This window comes from Ranitomeya variabilis, chromosome 5 (assembly GCF_051348905.1).
Source record: "Ranitomeya variabilis isolate aRanVar5 chromosome 5, aRanVar5.hap1, whole genome shotgun sequence".
Taxonomy (NCBI): Eukaryota; Metazoa; Chordata; class Amphibia; order Anura; family Dendrobatidae; genus Ranitomeya; species Ranitomeya variabilis.
Genome location: NC_135236.1, coordinates 340,601,726 through 340,625,029, shown reverse-complemented (window position 1 = coordinate 340,625,029; position 23,304 = coordinate 340,601,726). Strand labels below are relative to the sequence as shown.

General features: G+C 43.9%; 1 protein-coding gene across 3 annotated transcripts in view; it reads left to right on the top strand.

Moving 5' to 3' along the window:
- LAMB4 (laminin subunit beta 4) overlaps positions 1-23,304 on the top strand; it is a 394,745-nt gene that overhangs the window by 181,112 nt on the left and 190,329 nt on the right. For all 3 annotated transcript variants that reach the window (XM_077264810.1, XM_077264809.1, XM_077264812.1), the window contains exons 27-30: positions 365-596; positions 18,960-19,117; positions 19,510-19,728; positions 21,792-22,018. In XM_077264810.1, the coding sequence (XP_077120925.1) occupies positions 365-596; positions 18,960-19,117; positions 19,510-19,728; positions 21,792-22,018 (836 nt within the window). The remainder of the gene's footprint in view (positions 1-364; positions 597-18,959; positions 19,118-19,509; positions 19,729-21,791; positions 22,019-23,304) is intronic.

The following is a 23,304-nucleotide window of genomic DNA, read 5'->3' as shown; positions in this document are numbered from 1 at the left end:
GATTCAATTTCTTTTCTTTTGCCATTATATTCTAATGTTTTCATCACCAAAGTTTTACAATCTTTTTATTGCACAACTTTTTCTCATCACTATGCATGCAGTGATAGAAAAATCAAATAATTATTCAGTAACTTCTGTGTTATCTAGCGATACAGCAGAATAGAGCACCTATAACTAAAATGACCAAGAACCAATGAACCTATGAAAATACTGTGAAAAGCACATGATCAAAGACATGATCAAATACAGCCAACATTCCCTAGCATTCTGTCTTTGGAGTGTGGGAAGAAACTGGAGAATGGGGAGCCACTGAGCCACTGTGATGCCCCACAGATAAAACAAAGTTTTCTGTTTCATTTTATAGAATGTAACTGTGACAGCAAGGGGTCAATAAGCACATTATGTGATCAGGTGACTGGACAGTGCCCTTGCCATGGAGACATACAAGGACAGCGCTGTGACAGCTGCTTGCCTGGATATTATGGATTTCCAAACTGCCGACCCTGTAAATGCAATGGTAATTCAGAGACATGTGACCCAGTAACTGGTGCTTGTAAGGGCTGCAAAAGATTTACAGATGGAACCAACTGTGAACGGTAAGGACACATGATAGTGTATAAGTTGTGCATGTGTTGACAATCTGTTAGCTTTTTCTTTTGGATAGTGAAATGCCTAGTTTAATTTTTTAAAGAACTCCACTATTATAGTGACCAGGGCCGGTTTTAGGCAAAGTGGGGCCCTAGGCAAAGTTTAAAATGGGGCCCCAAATGCTAACATATTGCACATCATACAGAAGCATTTCGGTTGTATTTACATGTGCTGATCTCATGCCGCTAAACGAGTGTGATTGACAATACTGAAGTCGCTAGACGCTTGTTTCCCGGCCTCTTTCCACCATCTGAGAAAGAATGAAGGGGACAGAAAGATCACTAATAGATCACTAACAGATCACCATACAGTATCATGTTATCAGCAGCACATCTACAGTTTACACCGGCGATGTGCTGCTGAGAACAATGATTTTTATTCCGGCATAAACAATCCAATCACCCAATGAATATGCAGCATTTTGCTTGTTTAGTATAATACACCCCATAGTCCTCCATATAGTATAATACACTCATCATAGTCCTCCATATATTAAAATATACTCCTCAGTCTTCCATATAGCATAATACACTCCTCACAGTGCTCCATATAGTATAATACACTCCTCATAGTCCTCCATATATTAAAATATACTCCTCAGTCCTCCATATAGCATAATACACTCCTCACAGTGCTCCATATAGTATAATGCACTGCCATAGTCATCCATGTAGTACAATTCACTTCCCATAGTATAATGCACCCCATAGTTCTTCATATAGTATAATGTATTCCCCATAGTCCTCGATACAGTATAATTCAGCCCACATATAGTATAATGCAGCCATTGCCCCACAGAGTATAATGCAGCCACCCCAGAGTATAATGTAACCCCCCACAGAGTATAATGTAACCTCCCCATAGAATATAATGCAGCCCCCCATATAGTATAATGTTTCCCCCTCATAGAGTATGATGCAATCACCCCTCATAGAATATAAATATAATACAGCCCCCCCATAGAATATAATGTAGCCCCGAACAGGATATAATGCAGCCCACCTCCCCATAGAATATAATGTAGCCCTATCAAAGGGTATGATGCAATCATACCTCATAAAATCTAATAAAGCCCCCACAGAATATAATGCAGCCCCCTCCATAGAATATAATGTATAATGTACCCCCCAAATATATAACACAGCCACATGGTATATAACACAGCCTCCCTCATAGAATATAATATACCCCCATAGTATATAGCGCAGCCACATAGTACATAGCACAGCCCACACAGTAGTGTATAGCACAGCCCACACAGTAGTATATAAAACAGCCCACACTGTAGTATACAGCACTGCCCACAGTAGTATACAGCACTGCCCACAGTAGTATACAGCACTGCCCACAGTAGTATACAGCACAGCCCACACAGTAGTATACAGCACTGCCCACAGTAGTATACCGCACTGCCCACAGTAGCATACAGCACTGCCCACAGTAGCATACAGCACTGCCCACAGTAGTATACAGCACTGCCCACAGTAGTATACAGCACTGCCCACAATAGTATACAGCACTGCCCACAATAGTATACAGCACTGCCCACACAGTAGTATACAGCACTGCCCACAGTAGTATACAGCACTGCCCACAGTAGTATACAGCACTGCCCACAGTAGTATACAGCACTGCCCACAGTAGTATATAACACTGCCCACAGTAGTATATAGCACTGCCCGCATCCCCCTTCCCTCCCCGCCTCTCTCCTCCGGAGAATGGCTGCACAGTCCAGTAAAAAAAAAACAAAAAAAAACACAAACTCCATACCTGTCCACACGTGCCCGCGCTGCTCCCTGCTCCTGTGTCGGCGGCTGCCGCCGCACTGCCTGGCACACAGTGAATGCGCGATGATGCGCACCCGCTGTGTCAGAGGCAGAGCGGGGAATGATGGAGGAGGGAGCGTCGGGTGACGCTCTCTCCTCCATCATTGCTTTGAACTGTACCGGCAGACGCCGGTATAGTTCAATGCGGCGGGGGAGTCGGCGCTGGTGGCAGGCGGGCCCCCCTGCCTCACAGGGGCCCCATAGCGGCTGCGTGACTTGCCGCTAGCTGGGGGCCCCTGGGGGAGCGGGGGCCCCAGGCAGCTGCCTGGTCTGCCTGCCCCTAACGCCGGCCCTGATAGTGACAATCATTGAATGTGCTAATATTCAGAGTGTATCCTTACATTTTGAAAAATCACATCCTTGTTTACAATTTTTCAAAACCACAAATCATTGTTTGATGGTATGTAAACCTACTTTAAGATTTTAAAATTCAATAAAGGAAAATAAAGTTGAAAAGAAATAACAACATAATGGTAAAGAATATACAGTGCTCAGTATAAATGAGCACCCCTTTGAAAAGTAAGATTTTAATCAATATCTCCCTGAAAACAAGAACAATTACCACAATTTTGATAAGACTGAGGGTCACGGGTTTACCGCGACAGAGAGGAGCCAGAAGACTGCAGCATCTGATTTCTCCTACTACTGCACTGGTTAGAAGCACTTCTACTTCTTATTAAATGGTGTACATTTCTTTTGGCAGTGTAGGGGTTATTCTGCTCTGTTGAGAGCTCCTGGAGTATTTAGGCTGTCAGCTGTGCACTGTTAACCACTCCCATATCCTATATAATCTGGGCCCTGCTGCATGGCTGGAGGTTGTTGTTGGTTATTATAGGAGAAGGCTTTTGGTGGGTTTATCTGTTACTGTTGCTAGGTTTTGAGTATGGGATAATTCCCTTTCTTCTCCTACTTTGGTTTAACCCCATCCTCCACTCCCCAGGGCATTCCTCTGTTATATGTGTGAGTATATTTGTATGTATGGTATTTTTGTTACCCCTATTTGCATTACCATTAGTCTGGTTTGTGTATTACGGTACACTACTACTCCCCACTTTCTTGAGTGGGGGAAGGGTAAGGCTAAGGCAAGGTACGTGACTACGGCATCTTCACCATCAGAAGTAATCAGGGGAACATGGTGAGCTAAGACGCCCCTATCATTAGGGACAGGAAAGGAGACCCTGGTCCTAGGACACCCATCAGCAGAGTCATGACAATGAGTTTTATGCATCATTTTTTACCAGAACATGAAAGTAAGGTTAATAATATAACTTTCATTACAAAATCTTCAGTATTGCTCAAAGTAGTTGATGCAAAAATTAATACACACAACATCGAAAACAGCTATATCTAGTATTTTGTATAACCTCCATGATTATATGGATCACCATGTCTTCTAGGCATGGAACAAACAAGCTGGCAATATATTACATGTCTTTTTTTTTCTATTGTTCAATAGCGATCTCTTTTACTGCTTGGATTCTGTATAGAGTGATACTCAACTTGTCTCTTCAGAACTCTCCATTGGTGTTTGGGTGAGATTAGAGTTGAGCGCCTTTTACTTTTTTCGGATCGAGTCGGGTCTCGCGAAACCCGACTTTGTCAAAAGTCGGGTCGGGTGAAATTGGCCGATTATTGCGAAAAGTCGGGGGCCGACTGAAACACGAAACCCAATGCAAGTCAATGGGGAATCAAAGTCGGCAGTGAGTGGAGGACAGGAAAACACCTACAGTGCCCATTTTAATGCCAAAAACATCAATTTTTATTACTTAAGCTTGTCAATCTTAAGTTACTTTATAATAATAGTTAGGCATTGAAAACTGGGGGGCATTTGGCTAAAGTTGTGTAGGGGTAGGGCTGGCTCAAGATTTTCGTGGGCCCAGGAAACGCGTCCAGGAATACGTCATGGCGGTGGAGCAGGGAGAGGTAAGTATTTCAACTTTGCAAGTGCTGTGATCCTGAGCAAGCAGGGGGGGCCCACTCGTTGGCACTGGCACAGGGCCCCTCATAGTAAGCATTGTGTTTGATGGCGGGTGGCGCCTCCCACTGGCAGAGACACTTTTGCGTACTATGAGGGGCCCTGTGCCAGTGACGTCGCCAACAAGTATGCCCCCCACCTGATGAAGGAACCTACACTTTCATCTGCACCTTCCTCTTTGTCCCCGTGTAAGGTGGTATAGTATGCGGGAAGGGGAACCTGACTTTCAGCAGGGTCAGATTCTGGCTGTGTAGAGTGCAAGGGGAATGTAGTGGTCTGGGTCAATGTACCAGCAGACTCATCTAGCAGTGGCTAGGCAATGGGCAGGATGAGGAGGAAACACAGATATTGCCCAAATAATAAAGTAGGCTAAATGCAGTTCAAATGTGGTAACAGGACTAAACAGGTGGCATTGCTTTGTTCAGTGGAGGAAAACTGTAATGAGTGGCAGTGTAAGATTTCTCTTACTGAGTGTATTGGGGGACACTCGCTTGGCGCGGGATTAATGTAGCCAGGCACAACTTTCAAACAAAACAGTCCATGCGGTTTATTAAAAATGCCATAAACCGGGTTATGCAAAGTTCATTACTTATATTACATAAAACACAACAGGCACCAACAGTCTCTTTGGTACCTGACGGGAGCTCCTGCTCCACCTGCCGACTCCGTTAACCTCTTCTGGGTAAGCTGCCTAACGGGGATCACCAACTTGCCTGGTCAATACACAGTAGTCAGTCCAGACCTCACCGAAGGACTCCAGCTTCCCCACACTCCGTTAACACTCTTCTGGGTAAGCTGCCTAACAGGGATCCCCAACTTGCCTGTCCGGCACACAGTAGTCAGTCCAGACCTCACCGAAGGACTCCAGCTTCCCCACACAGTAACTGTCACTGGCTCCACAGATCCCGGTCCTCACCTCGTGCTATTCAGGGATCCGGTCCTCCGCGCAGGACCTCCCAACACCCAGGTAGCCAGGACCCCGCCTGGTGGCCTAGTCCGGGTACTCTTCAGGACGTCCTTCCCCAGCCGGGAACGTCCAATACCCAGGCCACCCAAAGCCAAGTCTCACGGTCTCAGGTGCTTGCAGGACCCTAGTCATTCCTAGGACAATCCAGCACTGACCGTACACCAGGTTCCTCGGTCTCAGGTGCTTACAGGACCCTAGTCATTCCTAGGACAATCCAGCACCTTCACCGGTCAGGTCCACACACAGGAACCACACAGGACCTACCGGACACACCTCTCAGCTCCACACACAGGGAGCTCACAACGAACACTGACCCACACACTGGTCACGTTACATACTGGTAACCACTCCCCTGGGTGGGAGTGTGTGTGTGGCTAGTCTGACCCTCCCATCTCTCATGACTAGCCATGCCAATCTCCCATGAGAACTATACACATAACACAAACTCTTGAGGGACTACAGGTCCCAGCATAACCACAATACATCAGATTGACAGTGCAGAGTAACCTCCTCTGCAACACACATATTGGCCATTTACAATCCTGCCAAACTTTCTCTCTACACCATCACGCCTCCAAGCGCATACTGGGGAGATCATGCAGCGCCCCCTACCTGTCACAGGGGTTACTGCATCACATATATCACAGCAGACACAGTTAGTAGGCCCAAATAATAAAGTAGGCTAAATGAAGTTCAAATGTGGTAACAGGACTAAACAGGCGGCATTGCTTTGTTCAGTGGAGGAAAACTGTAATGAGTGGCAGACACAGTTAGTAGGCCCAAATAATAAAGTTGGCCAAATGCAGTTCAAATGTGGTAACAGGACTAAACAGGTGGCATTGCTTTGTTCAGTGGAGGAAAACTGTAATGAGTGGCAGACACAGTTAGTAGGCCCAAATAATAAAGTAGGCTAAATGCAGTTCAAATGTGGTAACAGGACTAAACAGGTGGCATTGCTTTGTTCAGTGGAGGAAAACTGTAATGAGTGGCAGACACAGTTAGTAGGCCCAAATAATAAAGTAGGCTAAATGCAGTTCAAATGTGGTAACAGGACTAAACAGGCGGCATTGATTTGTTCAGTGGAGGAAAACTGTAATGAGTGGCAGACACAGTTAGTAGGCCCAAATAATGAAGTGGGCTAAATGTCTGCCAAACAATTGTTCATAAATAAACAGGTGGCATAGCTAGGTACAGGGGTGGGCTCCTCTGCTGAGTAGCAGACAGTGGTAGTAGGCGCAAAGTATTAACTGGTCTAAATGGAGGCCAGGGCCCCTGTATATTTTAACTATCATCTATCATTTCAACAAATTTGTATTGGCAGTGCCATTGAAAGATTTAACAGCACAGACTACACAGTGGTGGAGCAGGGAGAGGTAAGTATTGCAAGTGGTAGAGCACTGTTCGAGCTGAGGGGGAACACTCTCTTGTGGGCGGCGGTACTGGCACAGGGCCCCTCATATTACGACGGTGTGTCTGACGTTGGTTGTGCACCACCACCGTCAGAGACACTTCATTGTACTATGAGGGACCCTGTGCCAGTGTCGTCGCCCAAGAGTGGGCCCACCCACCTGTCCAGGCAAATGGCACTCGCACGGGTGCTTGCGCCAGGTGGTGACCACGGCCCTGTGGGGGGAGTCAGCCCATTTAGGGAGGTATAAAAGTGGCCTATGGTGGACATTCAGCAGCTGCAAATGGAGGAATTGGAGAAGTCAGTAAGAGGAGGCCAAAAGCAGGACATTTTTCCAGCAAGCTACGTGTCAGCAGGGGAAGGTGGGGCAAAATAATTTGAAATCCATGATTGATTCATTTTAATGAAGGTTAGATCATCAACATTTTGGGTAGCCAGATGTGTCTTTTTTTCGGTCAGTATTGAACCAGCAGCACTGAAGACTCTTTCTGATAGCACACTAGCAGCAGGGCAAGCGAGTTCCTGTAATGCATATTCTGCCAATTCAGGCCAGGTGTCTGCTCCGGCTTTAAAAGCTGTTTTCCTACTCCCAGATAAGGGAGCCTTCGAGGCCTTGTGTAGCCAGACAATAACGCTGGCTCAACACCTCCAGCCTTAGGTGCTATTGTGCTTTTGCCACTACCACCAGATGCACCACCACCATCAGTACTAGCTGGCAACCACCGCCCACGGGCTCTTCTACTAGACTTCCTCATTTTTTGGAAAATCTAACCAAAATAAAAACCGTTATATGATACTGTAAAACAAGATATAAGGTGTATATAAACTTGTTAAGAATTTAAATCTCCCTTTTTTTGGGAGACTGAACCAAAACTCAGGCTCTGTGCATAAAACAACACAATGTAAGTGGCAGAAAGTGGCTGGCTGATATACGACAAACTAACAGGACTGAAGTATATCCACTTTGTGAGAATTTGAATCTCACTTTTTTTGGGAGACTGAACCAAAACTCAGGCCCAGTGTATATAGCAACGCAATCTAAGTGGCAGAAAGTGGCTGGCTGACATACGACAAACTAACAGGACTGAAGTATATCCACTTTGTGAGAATTTGAATCTCACTTTTTTGGGGGGAAGACTGAACCAAAACTCAGGCCCAGTGTATATAACAACGCAATCTAAGTGGCAGAAAGTGGCTGGCTGACATACGACAAACTAACAGGACTGCAGTATATCCACTTTGTGAGAATTTGAATCTCACTTTTTCTTTTTGGAGACTGAACCAAAACTCAGGCCCAGTGTATAAAACAACACAATGTAAGTGGCAGAAAGTGGCTGGAAGATATATGAAAAAATACAAGGACTGTAGTACAATTTCAATCTCCCTACAATGATCTCAGGACAAGTATGGCAGCAATAAAAAGGACTGCTGCACACAAAAGTGTGGACAAATAAACAAGATAACTGTGCAGAAAGGAGCAACAGGATTTTTGCTTTTAAAAAAGCAGTTGGTTTGCACAGCAGCGTGCAAACAGCCATGAAGCTATCAGGGAGCCTTATAAGGCAGCCTAATAAGCTACAGAGCTGATGCACAAAAATATTGCCTCCACTGTCCCTGCAAAGAAAAGGTGGTGCTGGACAGTGGAAATCGCTACAGCACAAGCAGTTTGGGGGTTAATCTTCCCTCCCTAACTATATCCCTTCTTCTGATGAAGCTGCAGCAACCTCTCCCTATGCTAAGATCGGCAGAAGTAGGATGGCGGTCGGTGTGCACACCCCTTTATAGCCCCTGTGACGCTGCAGAAAGCAAGCCAATCACTGTCATGCCCTTCTCTAAGATGGTGGGGACCAAGACCTATATCATCACGCTGCCCACACTCTGCGTCCTCCTTCATTGGCTGAAAAATGGCACTGAAAGCGTCATATGAAATGCGACTTTTGCGCGCAGATCGCCGACCTCATGGCCGATCCCACACTAGGATCAGGTCGGGTTTCATGAAACCTGACTTTGCCGAAAGTCGGCGATTTTTGAATTTGTCCGATCCGTTTCGCTCAACCCTAGTTGAGATCACTATGACATTGTGTTCATAAATATAAGAGATTAACGTGTGCACAACCTGAGAAGGTGCACGGGTAGGTTCCCAAACCGTAATCACAAGTAGTACAAAAAAAAACGGCACTCAACTTTGTAATGAGAAGGAGTGGATAATTTATTGTATCCCAAGTCAGTAAACGTTTCGGTCACATAAAGGGACCTTCATCAGTAACTGTAAAGAGTACATATACATATGCCATAATCAATTACATGGTCAGGATACTATGAAAAACAAAAAGAAAAAAAATAAACAAAGTATATACAAAACATACCCAAAAAATCCTATGCATATATGTGTATGCCAGCAAAAGCATAGTGTGGAGAGTGCTGGTGCTTAAGAGAAACACTTATAGTGGCACAGTAACTGTAGATTAGTGAAAAGCTACATACCGTAAACTGGGATAAAGAGTGGATACAGGTGGTTATAAAGCCTACCTAAGGGTAAAATGAAAAAGTCTAGTAAGAGTGAAGGTCAGGGTAATATAGTAAATAGAGAGATGCTGGTGAATGTGCACCTACCAGAAATGCCTCCAGTATCACACTGGATATTATAGAAGATAGATTGCAGCCTAAAGAGAGTAAAAAACGCTGTAATGAACCCTGGTATGGGAGTATATATGGTAAGGTAATAAGAAAGAACGAACTGGGTGGGTGATTACCTGTGGGGTGGTTGTCATCGCGGTGTCCACCGCTGTAGTGCAGTTATGTCTAAAAGGAGACCCATCTTATAGTGGTAGAGGGTGGGAGGGAGTAATCAGCCGGAAACAGCTGAGCTCCAGTAGCAGCGTGTCTACCAGCGTCTGGCCTCAATGAATTATAGGCGGAAGTGACGTGCCGGTCTTAGCCGTGCATGTCACAAGGGAACAAGCATTCCACTGTTGTGTGATGGAGGGGCAGAGACTGCCAGTGGGAGTGACAAGCCGGAAATGGCTATATGTGTCACAGGAGCACGTACATTCGACCGCCACGTTGAAGGAGGCAAAATATAGAAGTCACTAAGGTGCGCAACTTAAGGCCCCGTCTCACTTAGCGATTTACCAACGATCACGACCAGCGATATGACCTGGCCGTGATCGTTGGTAAGTCGCTGTGTGGTCGCTGGGGAGCTGTCACACAGACCGCTCTCCCCAGCGACCAACGATCAGGGGAACGACTTCGGCATCGTTGAAACTGTCTTCAACGATGCCGAAGTCCCCCTGCAGCACCCGGGTAACCAGGGTAAACATCGGGTTACTAAGCGCAGGGCCGCGCTTAGTAACCCGATGTTTACCCTGGTTACCAAAAAAAACAAACAGTACATACTCGCCTTTCGGTGTCCAGGTCCCTTGCCGTCTGCTTCCTGCTCTGACTGACTGAGCCGCCGTACACTGAGAGCAGAGCGCAGCGGTGACGTCACTGCTGTGCTCTCACTTCTCACTGTACGGCCGGGAGTCAGTGAGAGCAGGAAGCAGACGGCAAGGGACCTGACGGACATCAGAAGGCGAGTATGTACTGTTTGTTTTTTTTTACATTTACGCTGGTAACCAGGGTAAACATCGGGTTACTAAGCGCGGCCCTGCGCTTAGTAACCCGATGTTTACCCTGGTTACCAGTGAAGACATCGCTGGATCGGTGTCACACACACCGATTCAGCAATGTCAGCGGGGCCTCAACGACCAAAAAAAGGTCCAGGCCATTCCGACACGACCAGCGATCTCGCAGCAGGGGCCTGATCGCTGGTACGTGTCACACATAGCGAGATCGCTATGGAGGTCGCTGTTGCGTCACAAAACTTGTGACTCAGCAGCGATCTCGCTAGCGATCTCGCTATGTGAGACGGGGCCTTTAGCTATTGTAGAATGAAAAAGTACAGCGATGCTGTGAGCGATGTGTTGGCATGCAAATGTGCGGGAATAAAGGCAAAATTAGCGGGCTAGTGTTTGCTGAGTATTTACCGGCAACAGTAGTACCGCCGCCATGTTGGGGAGGGCAAGCATGTAGGAATCCCTGTAATATACTAACTTGCTCTGTAAAAAGGAAACTATGTGTACATAAAGGAAAACCACATATTACAACATGGTAAAGCTGTGAAAAGTGGAACAAAGGAATTATATATAGAGTAGCAATGCAGGATAATGTCAACGTTTATCATACAAATGCCATCAATTCATAATCACGATTAAGACCTTTGGGGGCGAGAGTTTACAGGGTGTAAATCCAGAAGGCCTCTCTCTTTTCCAGTAGATTGATTCTATCACCGCCTCTCCTTGGTTATTTTTGCAACACCATTTTTTTTTTAGGGACCGCACCTCATTTGCAGTCACTTTAAGGGGTTTATATGATAGAAAATACCCAAAAGTGACACCATTATAAAAAGTGCACCCCTCAAGGTGCTCAAAACCACATTCAAGAAGTTTATTAATCCTTCAGGTGCTTCACAAGAATTTTTGGAATGTTTAAAAAAAATGAACATTTACCTTTTTTTCACAAAAAATTTATTTCAGATCCAATTTGTTTCATTTTACCAAGGGTAACAGGAGATATTGGACCACAAAAGTTGTTGTACAATTTGTCCTGAGTACGCTGATACCCCATATGTGGGGGTAAACCACTGTTTGGGCACATGGCAGAGCTTAGAGGGGAAGGAGCTTCTTTTGACTTTTCAATGCAAAATTGGCAGGAATTGAGATCGGACGCCATGTCGCGTTTGGAGAGCCCCTGATGTGCCCAAACAGTGGAAACCCCCACAAGTGACACCATTTTGGAAAGTAGACCCCCTAAGGAAATTATCTAGATGTGTGGTGTGCACTTTGAACCCCCAAGTGCTTCACAGGAGTTTATAATGTAGAGCCATAAAAATAAAAAATCATATTTTTTCCTCAAAAATAATTTTTTTGTCCCCAATTTTTTATTTTCCCAAGGGTAACAGGAAAAATTGGACACCAAAAGTTGTTGTGCAATTTGTCCTGAGTATGCTGATATCCCATATATGGGAGAAAACTACTGTTTGGGCACACGTCGGGGCTCAGAAGGGAAGTAGTGACATTTTGGAATGCCGACGTTGCATTTGCTGAGCCCCTGATGTGCCTAGACAGTAGAAACCCCCCACAAGTGACCCCATATTGTAAACTAGGCCCACCAAGGAACTTATCTAGTTGTGCTGTGAGAACTATGAACACCCAAGTGTTTCACTAAAGTTTATAAGGCAGAGCTGTGAAAATAAAAAAATCATTTTTTCCCCACATAAATTTTATTTTAGCCCCCAAATTTTTATTTTCCCAAGGGTAACAGGAGAAATTGGACTCTAAAAGTTTTTGTCCAATTTGTCCTGAGTACAGTGATACCCTATATATGGGGGTAAACCATTGTTTGAGCACACGGCAGAGCTCGGAAGGGAAGGCGCACCATTTTACTTTTTCAACGCAGAATTGGCTGGAATTGAGATCGGACGCCATGTCGCATTTGGAGAGCCCCTGGTGTGCCTAAACAGTGGAAACCCCTCAATTCTAACTCCAACCCTAACCCCAACACACCCCTAACCCTAATCCAACCCTAACCACACCCCTAACCCCAACACACCCCTAACCCTAACAAGACCCCTAACCCTGACACACCCCTAACCCTAATCCCAACCCTAACTCTAATCCCAATGGTAAATGTAATAAAAACCCTAACCCCAACTTTAGCCCCACCCCTAACCATAGCTTTAGCCTCAACCCTAACCCTAACCCTAATAGGAAAATGAAAATAAATACTTTTTTTATTTTATTATTTTTCCCTATCTAAGGAAGTAATAAAGGGGGTATGATTTACTATTTATAAGTGTGCATTTGTCATCAGACAGGGTTTTGGGAAGGCCGTATCTCATTGTATGTATTTTTTATGATGTACTATCTATAGCAGGTTTTTATGCTTGGCAGCTGTCACACACTGAATGACGCTTTTTATTGCAAAAAATAGTTTTTGCATCACCACATTTTGAGAGCTATAATTTTTCCATATTTTGTCATACAGAGTCTTGCTTTATTGTGGAGTTGATGTTTTTATTGGTACCTTTTTAGGCACATGACATCTTGTTAGGAGTCGAGTTCCCACCGCTGCACAGGGGGAATCTCAAACTATATCTGCTGCGGTCTCTCATTCTGCATCAGCTGCAGTGGTGCCTGCTCAGCGGAGATGTCGGTCCCAGCGTCTCGCTCAGTCTGATTCTGTGCAAAGGGTTACTGCTGCCTTTCCAGGCTCTGCCATTGTAGCCTGTACTGATCAGCGGTGAGCAGACATCTCTGGGACTAAATCCTGCTTTTCCCCTTCTGAGCATGCCCAAAGGAAGACCTCTCAGTGGAGGTCTGGGGTCACATGCTCAGGTACTGCAGTAGCTCCTATTGGTCCTCTAGGAAGGTCCTGAAGCTGCTCAGTTACTGTAGCAGCTCTCATTGGTCCTCTAGGAAGGACTTGAACTTGCTGCAGCTATAAAAGGTTCGCATGGCCGCACGGCCATGCGCTAGCATACACTTGTTTATGCGTGTGTGTTGTGAGTGAAAGTCGCTCTTTAATCATCCCCTCCCTTGTGTTTGAATGCTCACGTAAGGAGGATGATTGTAATCTAGCGCCCAACTTGTAACCAACACTGGTACGCAAACAGCGTCTATTGCTGTGACCGCCAGTGCGGCGCCGTGCGCTATCACCGCGCTTTCCAAATCCAAGTCTGGGTGGTTAGTGGCGTCCGCCAGTGCGGCACCGCATGCACTCTCGTGCTATTTAATTATTATTTCTGTTACGTGTGGTACTGCGGCCCTGTGACACAACAGGGTTCGCTTCTTTCACACAGGGTGAAGCTAACTCGTGTGTATCCTCATTGTACCGCTATATAGTCCGTCATTGCTAAGCAGCAGGTTCCATCTCTGCACGGTGGACCCCGGGCTGCGAACGTATCTTATTCCTTTTCTCTAATTATTTGGTGCGTTCCGCTAGCACTAACACATCTTTTTATCAATTTTTATTCTGATTTTTGTGAGGCAGAATGAACAAAAACCAGCAATTCATGAATTTCCTTTGAGGGGGCGTTTATACCATTACGCATGTGGTAAAATTGATAAATCAGTTTTATTCTTTGGGTTAGTACAATGACAGTGATAACTCATTTTTTATTTTTTTTATGTTTTGGTGCTTTTATGCAATAAAAACTATTTTATATAAAAAATAATTACTTTTGCATCTCTTTATTCTGAGACCTATAACTTTTATAATTTTCTGGTGATGGAGCTGTATGGGGGCTTGTTTTTTGAGGGACAAGATGATGTTTTCAGCAGTACCATGTTTATTTATATCCGTCTTTTTGATCGCATGTTATTCCACTTTTTGTTCCGCGGTATGAGGATAAAGCATTGTTTTCTTGCCTTGTTTTTTTTTTAATGGTGTTTACAAAAGGGGTTAACTAGTGAGACAGTTTTATAAGTCAGGTCGTTAAAGACGCGCAAAACTAAATTTGTGTACTTTTATTGTTTAGATTTTTTTTATTCAAATGTTTAGTGATGATAGAATAAATATTGTTTTTTTATTATTTTTTTAAATATTTTTACAATTATTTAAAAAAAAATTTCATTCATTCTTACTTTTACACTGTGTCCCACTATGGGACACTCATTTTGTGCAGGCTGATCGTTTCTATAGCATGCAGATCTGCATGCTATAGAAGCTGTCAGCACTGCAATTCCTGCACACTGACCTTAGAGACTTCCTGACATGCACTGTGCATGACAGGAAGTCTCTCAGCTCTGGTAACCCGGATGTCATCATGACGACATCAGGTTACGATGGGAGCGATCGGGACCCCGTGGCATGCCGTGGGGTCTCCAATCCAAAGGCAGAGAGCTGTGAGCCCCTCTGCCGGCTCCGGAACACTGCGATCATGTTTGATCGCAGTGCTTCATTGGTTAAAGTGATGGGAGTGGTCCGTGACCGCTCCTGGCACTTAGTGCTTGATGTCAGCTGTGACAATCTTCTGACACCCGGCCCCGATCAGCTTCCCCTCCCCCCCTGTGTGCGCGGCCGATCAGTAATGAAGTACTATTCCATCCATGGGGATTAAGTCCCAGGTCACATGGGCGGAATAGTATGTCAGATGGCAGAAAGGGGTTAAACATTTTACCGTATATGAAAAGTGATAATATATAGAATCATAGAAAATATCTAGTATTCCAAATGAGAATACCACTTTTAACAGTAAGTTAAACATACCATGGTAGAAAGTTATATTATTAACCTTACTTTCCAATTATGGGTTTAAAAAATGTTCTATGAAACTCAGCCTTGGCAAAATTTGGAAATTGTTCTTGTATTTAGTTACACATTGACTAAAATTTTACTTTTCAAACAGGGTGGACTCATTTATGCTCAACACTGTAAGGCCATGTTCACACTTCGCGGTTTTTACCGCGGATCCGCGGCGATTTTGATGCTGCGTGTCCGCAGCAGTTTCCATAGCGTTTACATTAACATGTAAACCCTATGGAAACCGCAAACCGCAATGCACATGCTGCGGGAAAAACCGCGCAGAAACGCAGCGGTTTACAACCCGCAGCATGTCACTTCTTTGTGCAGAATCGCAACGATTCTGCACCCATAGGAATGCATTGAACCGCTAACTTCCCGCATGGGGCTGTGCCCACGATGCGGGAAGTAAGCGGATAATGTGCGGTTGCTACCCGGGGTGGAGGAGAGGAGACTCTCCTCCAGGCCCTGAAAAGCATAAATAGTGTAAAAAAAAAAAGAATTAAAATAAAAAATGATGCTATACTCACCTCTCAGCGCTGCCCGCGGCCGTCCCGTCTGGTTGCTGTGCGAGCAGGACCTGCGGTGACGTCGTGGTCACATGACCGTGACGTCACGAAGGTCCTTCTCGGCACAGCTTCTTTGGAACCGGAGCGCCGCGTGCAGCGCCGAGGGTGAGTATAACCAATTTTTATTATTTTTAACATTACTATTGATGCTGCATATTGCTGCATATGCAGCATCAATAGTATAGGAGTAATCCAGCAACGGAAACCGCGGAACAAACCGCGATAAATCTGCAGGGATAACCGCAGCGGTTTTGCCCTGCAGATTTATCAATTCTGCTGCGGGATAAACCTGCAGAGCACACCGCAAAGTGTGCACATGGCCTAAGTAAACTGTTTCATATACTACACAATGGCTGTTATACCTACAGTGTATTCATTCATGATTCTAATGGTTAAAATGTAATCAGGTTGTCTACTTTATTTGTCCTTTAACAAGTTTGTTGAGTATGATATTAAAGCTTTTAGTAATATATATTTCTTGAGGGACGCTTGACAAGGCCTGTCTGTCAGCCTCTTCCTATTAAAAAACAGCTCATAGGCAATTTGAGGAGGCTAATAAACAGGTCTGGTCACATGCTCCTCCTTCAGCCGACATATTAAGAACCCTAGTGCTGTGCACTAACTGGCAGCTAGCGGTTCACAGAGTAGGAAAATCTCTCATACTTAATGTTGTTAAACTACATGGACAACCCCTTAAAGCCATATATAGTAAGTATGTGTTTACTTTTAATTGAATTATAAATGCTGTTACCATTGCATTCTCGTGCCATGAAGAAGATAGAAAAGATACCTGCTCCACTTTTATTTTCTGATTATCTGCTTATCTGCTGCTGGACCTTAAACACTTTTTCAAGGGCCCACCAGAAAAATCTTATACACTGTGTGCACAATTATGAGACCATTTTGTTTTTTGATGACTAATTTTATTATTGAACAACTACAAGGCTGATGGTCAATCTAAAAGGCTAATAAACTTGAATATTTTAGTAAGTAAAAGTGAGATTTTCTCTTTCTTAGCAGAACATTGATGTGTGCAGAATTATTGAGCAACTATTAGTGTGCAGAATTATTATGGATCTAACTGAAAAACATCAATTTTCCCATTCCAATTGTTTATTTTAATCTGCTAAAGTGAGAGTAATAACCAAATAACAGAAAACGTACAAAAATACATTACTAACATTTAAAAAAAATATCAGTGACCAATATAACTGCCCTTCTTTTCAGGAACAATCATAGGTCTTCCATACATGGAGTCTGTCAGTTTCTTTACCCGTTGACTACCAACTTTTTGGGCAGCACAACTACAGCCTCCCAGACATTGTTGAGAGAGGTGTATGGTTTTCCTTCATCTTAAATCTCCCATTTAAGAAAGGCCCCCAAGTCTTTAATAAGGTTTACGACAGCTGAAGAAGGGGTCCATATCATTATTCTTTTATGTTTAAGCCCTTTGCTGGTTAGTCAAGCAATGGAGTACTTTAATGCATGTGATGGAGCAGTGTCCTACAATAAAATCATGGTTTTCTTTAAAGATGCAGACTATTTCTTGTATTACTGCTTGAAGAAATTGTTTACAGCCCATAGCTAGTGTCTGAGTCGAAGCAAAGGTCTGTTTCTGTTACTGATCCAGCCACGGGCCCATACATTTGATCCATCAAGAGTCACTCTCATCTCATCAGTCCATTAAAACCTTTGAAAAATCCATCTTCAAACATTTATTGGCCAAGTCTTGACATTACAACGTGTGTGTCTTGTTAAGTGTTTGTCGAGTTTCAGCTTTTCTTTCCTTGGCCATATATCTGAGCCATTAAAGGGAACCTGTCACCCCGTTTTTTCCGTATGAGATAAAAATACCGTTAAATAGGGCCCGAGCTGTGCATTACAATACTGTATTTTGTGGACCCCGATTCCCCACCTATGCTGCCGAAATACGTTACTAAAGTAGCCGTTTTCGCCTGTCAATCAGGCTGGTCTGGTCGGATGGGCGTGGTGACATCGCTGTTTCTTCCCCCAGATCTTGCTTATTTTTCCGTTGGTGGTGTAGTGGTTTGTGCATGCCCAAGTGCCGAATCCACTGCAGAGTTGTGAGGAAAAAGAGCGTGATCTGCGCTATTACCCTGGTGATCGGTGGGGGCGGCCATCTTCCTGTGGCCGCGCATACGCAGATGGAGCGCTCTGCAGCCCGGGGCTTCAGGAAAATGGCCGCGGGATGCCGCACGGCCATTTTCCTGAAGCAGAGTTCGCATCTCGGCTTCAGGAAAATGGCCGCCGCGATCTCCATCTGCGCACGCGCGGCATCCCGCGGCCATTTTCCTGAAGCCCCGGGCAGCAGAGCGCTCCATCTGCGCATGCGCGGCCACAGGAAGATGGCCGCACCCACCGATCACCGATCACTTGGGCATGCGCAAACCACTACGCCACCAATGGAAAAATAAGCAAGATCTGGGGGAAGAAAGAGCGATGTCACCACCCCCATCCGACCAGACCAGCCTGATTGACAGGCGAAAACGGCTACTTTGGTAACGTATTTCGGCAGCATAGGTGGGGAATCAGGGTCCACAAAATACACTATTGTAACGCACAGCTCAGGCCCTATTTAACAGTATTTTTATCTCATACGGAAAAAACGGGGTGACAGGTTCCCTTTAACACCTTGTACGTCTGGCACTCCAGGGAGGTTGCAGTTCTGGAATATGACAGCACTGATGATATTGGGTTCCTGTTTGCTTCATGTTTGATTTTTTTCAAATCTTTGGCAGTTAATGTTCATCTTTTTTCTCAGCATTTTTTTACCCTATTGACTATAAGCGACAAAATTTTGATGGTTCTGTGATCACACCCAAATATCTTAGCAATTTCAAGCAGCCTGTTTCCCACTACAAGACTTGTAATAATTTTTTACTTTTCAGAGTCTAGTAAATCTCTGGTTTTGCCTGAAGAAAACAATCTGCATAATCATTCTGCACACCTTGATAAAGGGTGTTGATATCCTTAGATGGTACCCTCTCTCATTGCACAATCCAAATCACCTGATCTAGTTCATCCAATAAGCATTCAAGTTTATGAAGCTTAGATTTGGAATGTCTGCATAAAAATGATGAATGATGTTGTCAAAAAACTCACTAATAATTCTGCATACACTGTATAGTTTAGGATTATTATTGATGATATAATTATATATTTAGACTGCAAGCCATAACAAATTCTATATTTTGTATCTCAGGTGTATTGATAATTATTATGGTAATCCGTTATTGGGACAACCATGTCGCCCATGCATGTGTCCGGGTTCTCCTACAAGCAAGAAATATTTTGCAGATTCTTGTAAACAAGACAATAAGACTATGGAGGTGAATTGCAATTGTCTTGAAGGATATACAGGTAACTCCCAGATACATTCAAGATCAGATTATGAAACATTTTGCCAAAATATTTAGAATTTTATCGTCTTTTATCATACATATCAGATAATGACATATTCAATATGGTTTTATGTGAACAGCAATAATTGATCTGTGGCTGTATAATAGCTCACGTGTCAATTATAAGGTTAAAACTAGGCCTATATGGCTGTCAGCAGACCTTTCTGATTTCAAGGACAACCAGCTATGTATATAAAAGGCATTCTGGAATCAGTACAAAAGACAAATGATTGGTAAAACAAACTGTGTGCACTATTTACATGGCTATTTGTTGGTGAAATGCTGCTCATTTATACCAACTTTATATGTTAGTTTCATTTAAACTTTCAACTGTGTTCCTTATTTTCTCAGGAAAGAACTGTAATGAATGTCCTGATGGCTTTTATGGAAACATAGAAGAAGGGGAAGAGTGTTTACCATGTCAATGCAATGACATTAATGTAAAAGATCCTAACTTGTGTGACAAGATTACAGGGGAGTGCTTGCTGTGTATGAAAAACACATACGGTCCTAACTGTGAATCATGTCTACCTGGTTTCTTTGGATCAGGAATTCATCATAACTGTACAAGTAAGTTTAGGTTAGTGAATTTTATGTGCTAGATTAGTCTCTGCGTTGTAACTTAAAGCTCATAGGCCACAATGCAAAAGCTCCATTGGGGCCCCAAATTATTAGAAGTCTTTAATAGTAGTGGACTTCTCATATAGGCCAAAGGGACTTTTTGGGCCCCTTAGGCTCCAGGGTCTGGATGCAATTACAACCCCTGCACCTATTGTAGTTATTGTCATGGTTTGGTGAGGGTTCAAGGCCTTCCCTCTCAGGGTTATTTGTATGTGGCCTCCGTTTGGATCTGGGAGGGGTATTTATATCCACTTTGAACCTAGATTCCCTGTCAGTTATACTTTCATTCTGTCTGTGTGTCTGACACCCTGGTGTGCGTGTGCATACTGCGCTTGTTTGACTTCTTTCCTTGGTTCTGACCTCCAGGCCTGTCTGTTTTGACTTCGTCATCTCGCTTCTCTTTCGGTACTTCTTTCATTGGTTCGGCTCCCTGATCTCCGGCTTTCACCTGACTATCCTTCCGTCTCACCCCGGTACCTCATTTGACCTCCCGGTTTTACCTGGGCACGTTCGACGTCTCTCTCCGGCGTCGCCCAGCTCCCCGGCACTCAAGGCGCCTGTCTCTGCCCTTGGCTACTCCCCCTCAGTCACGTGGTTCAGGTCCTGCTCACTGCCCGGTGAGTTCTCCGCCACTCTGCTCGTGTCTCCCTTACTGCAGCGAGCCGTCCACCTTGCAGCAGGTACATCTGGGGTTCGTGACAATTATGCCCCTGAATAAACTGATTCTGTACTGTACCGCCTGTGTTCCAGAGTCCTAGACAGAATACTCAGAATAATAAGGAGATGGATTTGCAGTCTTTTACCTTGTTTACTGAAGACTTCAGATGGTATCCTCAGCCTGGAGGGCCAGATGACAGGGCCGGCAGAGTCCGGTCGGTCTGAAGGCAATTCCAGAGTCCCCTTGTCCAGGTGGGAATTCAGTAGCCTTCCTATGCGCCACTATACAGTAGGTCCTTAGTGCATTAGCCAGTAAGGTCCTCACTGATGTTGTCTCTCTCTCTCTCTCTGTTCCCTCTCTGTTCCCCTTGGTCGGATAGAACAAACCTGTATGGCTGGTGACTTGAGACTTTGGTTAGGGACTGTGACATGCCCCAGCCTCTGAGCGGTGTCACCGTGCCTCCTGGGTATACAAGAGCAGACAGGCAACTTGGATTCTCCTGCCCTGCCAGTCTCTGAAGCAAGGCGTAGAGCACTTACTTCCACGGTGCGCTGGCTACCGGATTCTGCGCCTCAGAGGGAAGCAGCTTGCTCCTGGCTGAACTCCCTCTGATATTCCTCTCCTGTGCTCTGCTTTCCTGCACACTCTCTGCAATATATTCACTTTGGTGTCTTCTTCAAGGAGCAGCAGCCCTTCAGGATCCAGGACTCATTCCTCTCCCTCTGTCCTCCTGACAGGAACTCCACTCAGAACCCCTTTTCCCTCCAGATCAGGATGTTATATAGGGGAGTTCACCTTAAACAGGCTTAGAGCTCCCCCTTCTGGTCTGGAATGTGAACATGTTGCATGTGTGTGATACCTGAATGTGGTTGTGTTTCATTGCCTTCAGACATGACATCACTTCTCCCCCTGAAAGAATAATGACATCCCTCCGACGACCAGGACACTGGGGTGCCGCACATGCAGTGATCGAAAGCAAAAATAATTATTCTGTAACTTCTGTGTTATCTAATGATAGAGCAGATTAGAGCACCTATAACTAAAATGGCCATTTAGCAGCTGAATGAACCTGTGAAAATACATGGGGAAGGAAATTATTAAAGACTGGTCTCCCTCCCCATATGCCAAAATATCTTTGGTACAGAAAACCTTTTACACAATGTCCATAGGAATAATAAATATTACGACAAACATATGATCCTACCACAAAATAAATACCATGCAATAAAAATGTCCCTAAAGACTTGGTTATGTCTCTATTAATTATGTCAGATAATTTTAAATAGAAATATATCTATTCTATGTAAAAATTGATGATACATTATTTTAATAATATGTCCTTTTTTATTCCAAGGCTGTGTTTGCAATCCAAAGGGAATACATACTGAGAACTGCTCAATTTACGAGGAAGTTGGAGAATGTGTCTGTGACAGTAAGACAGGCCAATGTCCATGTTTACCAAATGTGGTTGGCATTAGCTGTGATACTTGTGCTCCTGGATACTGGGGCTTTAACAGTGTAAAAGGATGTCAACCTTGTAACTGTTTCCTAAATAATTCCTATGGAAACCAATGTAATCAGGTGTGAAACTTTTTTTTTTTACATACACCACACTGCATGCAATACTCTACCAATATGTCACAGTTACTATATAGTATTCATATAGTTATTTAATGGGTACATTTCTGGAAGAGAACATAGTAAAGAAAATTATGAGTTTTTAGCCATTTCTGAAGAACATAAGAAGGACATTTTTGTTGGCAAAAGAAGTCAATATGGCATTTTCCTACTAAACATTTGTTTAACACTTTTATACCACTTTCCCTTGATATTCCATAAATCAGATGAGGTCTGCCAGATGTACACAGTGCAATACAAGTTATTTGCAGTGAATAAGTCTATTATAGGAAAACTTCATAACTGCTCTACATTTCCAGCATTCTTTAACTACTTTCGGACCAGAAATAGATGTAAAGCTTTCAGGCCACACCATATTACTCTAAATTGCAGAAGCAACTGCATGAGATGGTGCAGATGAAGGAGCAAGGATTCGGCTGTCAGAGGCGGGCAGACTCCCTATGGAGATGGCAGAGCTCTTAAATTATACAGTGGGTACAGAAAGTATTCAGACCCCTTTACATTTTCCACTCTTTGCTTCATTGCAGTCATTTGGAAAATTCAAAAAAGTTCTTTTTTTTTAATGTACACTCTGCACCGAATTTTGACTGAAAAAAACAGAAATGTAGAAATTTTTGCATATTTATTAAAAAAGAAAAATTAAAATATCACATGGTCATAAGTATTCAGACCCTTTGCTCAGTATTGAGTAGAAGCACCCTTTTGAGCTAGTACAGCCATGAGTCTTCTTGGGAATGAATGATGCAACAAGTTTTTCACACCTGGATTTGGGGATCCTCTGCCATTCTTCCTTGCAGATCCTCTCCAGTTCCATGAGGTTGGAGAGGATCTGCATTTCTCTTTTTTTTCAGTCAAGATGGGGTGCAGAGTGTACATTAATGAGAAAAAAAATTAACTTTTTTGAATTTACCAAATGGCTGCAATGAAACAAAGAGTGAAAAATGTAAAGGGGTCTGAATACTTTCTGTACCCACTGTAGGTTCTGTGTATACAGTAGAGAAAGTGCTAACAGCACATCCTCCTCTGGAATTTGTGACCATGGGGTGCAATGAGTGAACTGAAGTTGCAGAGGCCTAACAGACCCAAATCAGCTATGCTGTTCAGCTAAAAGACTGAATTTGACCTGTAACTGGGGCTGAAATGACAGTCTAGTTACAGAGGAGATCAAATATAAAAAAATGTTGAGATGCCCCATAAAAGTCTTTATGAATGAATGAAAAAAATCCTGG